At 36.0% G+C, this 1,926-nt stretch overlaps 1 protein-coding gene across 1 annotated transcript; it reads right to left on the bottom strand.

Moving 5' to 3' along the window:
* Positions 1–291: 291 nt before the first annotated feature.
* On the bottom strand, positions 292–834 carry LOC108831180 (cysteine proteinase inhibitor 4). The gene has a single exon (XM_018604740.2). It carries the CDS (start codon positions 772–774, stop codon positions 436–438), a length of 339 nt encoding a protein of 112 aa, XP_018460242.1. The 5' UTR covers positions 775–834; the 3' UTR covers positions 292–435.
* Between the last annotated feature and the right edge of the window lie 1,092 nt (positions 835–1,926).

Raw genomic sequence — 1,926 nt, 5'->3', positions numbered from 1 at the left:
AACTGAACAATTTTGGACCTTTAATTATGAAGTAAATATGTAACAAAAAGATTGGACCCTGTGCTGTGGCACCTTCAGCACATGCCAAGAGCCGGCACTTATATTTCGTCCCAAATGTCACTACAAAACTGAAGATCTCTAACACTTACGTTCACTCTTCATGCCTCTTCTAATGTAAAAATAACAGATAAAGCCAAAAGTCACGAACGACGCACGTGTGCCGCCTGCGTCTGCAACGGCATACATCCATCCTCATAGATCTATTCAACCCCCAAAATCTCGAATCAGAGCTCCAAGTAAAACAGATCTTTTATTTAATATCAAGAAGACTTTTTATTACCAAACAACAACATATAATGTCAAAAAACAACAACATATAGTGTCAAAATCTCAAACCAAGGAAACCTATATAGATATCAATATTCCAAATCAGATCTACACAGCCTTGAAAGACTCAAGACTCCTGTAATGAGCCCACACCCTTTCCACCACCACAGCCTCGTAGTTCTTCGTCGCACCACCACCATCCTTGGCCGCAATCTTCAGATCGTACTTTTTCCCGCTAACCACTTGCTCCTTCCCCTCGACTATCTTCACGAACACCAGATTCGCTTTCGACTGCTTGTTATGCTCATCAACCGCATACTTCGCGAGCGACACCACGTTCGGATCTGATAAGTTTTCAATCTTCTTCCACCCACCGAGGTTGCCTTCCACGACGGCGATGAGAGGGAGGATGACGAGCGAGAGACAAATCAAAGACTTCATCATCATTTTTTCTTTTTTTCTTTATAGATCTTGGACGGTGTCTTCGTGTTTGATGGTTTTAACTTTTTATAGATTTTTCGAGATATGGGTTTTGCTTTGGAACGTGGGCAGATAGTTCCAGAAATTTACGGACAGCCCTATCATCTTACGCGGTGATGAGAGTTTATTGTCGTTCTTACACCGTCAGATTTGACAACTGGATAATTTCCCACGTGGTTTAAGTTACGGACACGTTAAAGAGTCAACGTAACTTTTCCCGTCACGTGTTTTGTTTTCTTTTGCCAAAGATTTATAGTGGAGTAATGGAGTTTATTGGTAGAGCACTACATGGGCCCATGTTTGTTGATTTGGGCCAACGTGGAATCGCGTCGGCAATACAGTGATGAATTTATATGACGTCGTTTTCGGTTAATGTGTCAAAAACCACTCGAGGAAAGCCTAGTTTTGTGGCGGGACTGACAATACCGCTGTCTTAAGAACTGTTTAATGATAAACATCGATTACTTCAAGTAATTGTATAATAATCCCTCCTTTTGAGAAAGATACATATTCTAGGAAAAAAAATTATTTCAATAAGATATACTTTTTTTTATATTTTTAATGTAATTTTTGTCAACTAATAATAAAAAATTATGTATTTCAAAAACATTAATTAAATTTCTTGAAATTTTATTGATTTAAAAATATAAGAAATATAAAATTTTAAAAAACTATGCATTAATAAAAATTTTAATATATTTTTCTTAATAAATGTGAAAATTCTAAAATATGTATTATTTAAAATCAGAGGGAGTAGTGTACTAGTATGCCTTGCAGATTTCATAGATTTAAAAACTGAAGTGTTCAGGTTCTAGTATAAAGATCAACTCAATTGTCATTCCAAACTCAAATAACTAAGGTGAATTCAGCTTAATATGATAGTTATAACGATTTATCTCTAATTATTCAAATAATCAAGTCTCATCAACAAGCAGATAACTTCATAACGCAATATAAACTAGGTTTGATATGTTTGCCGTATTACTTCGAGTAATTGTCTAATAATGTATGTATTAATGCACAGCAAAAATAACATTGTCCATGGCAGTGGCTGAGCCAGCTCCACCTTTCACCAGGGTCAATTGCATAGTTTTACTATGTTGCATCAGTCAATAACTT

The sequence above is a fragment of the Raphanus sativus genome, chromosome 8 (assembly GCF_000801105.2).
Source record: "Raphanus sativus cultivar WK10039 chromosome 8, ASM80110v3, whole genome shotgun sequence".
Classification (NCBI taxonomy): domain Eukaryota; kingdom Viridiplantae; phylum Streptophyta; class Magnoliopsida; order Brassicales; family Brassicaceae; genus Raphanus; species Raphanus sativus.
Note: the sequence above shows the minus strand (reverse complement) of the source record. Positions and strands in the feature narration are given on the sequence as shown.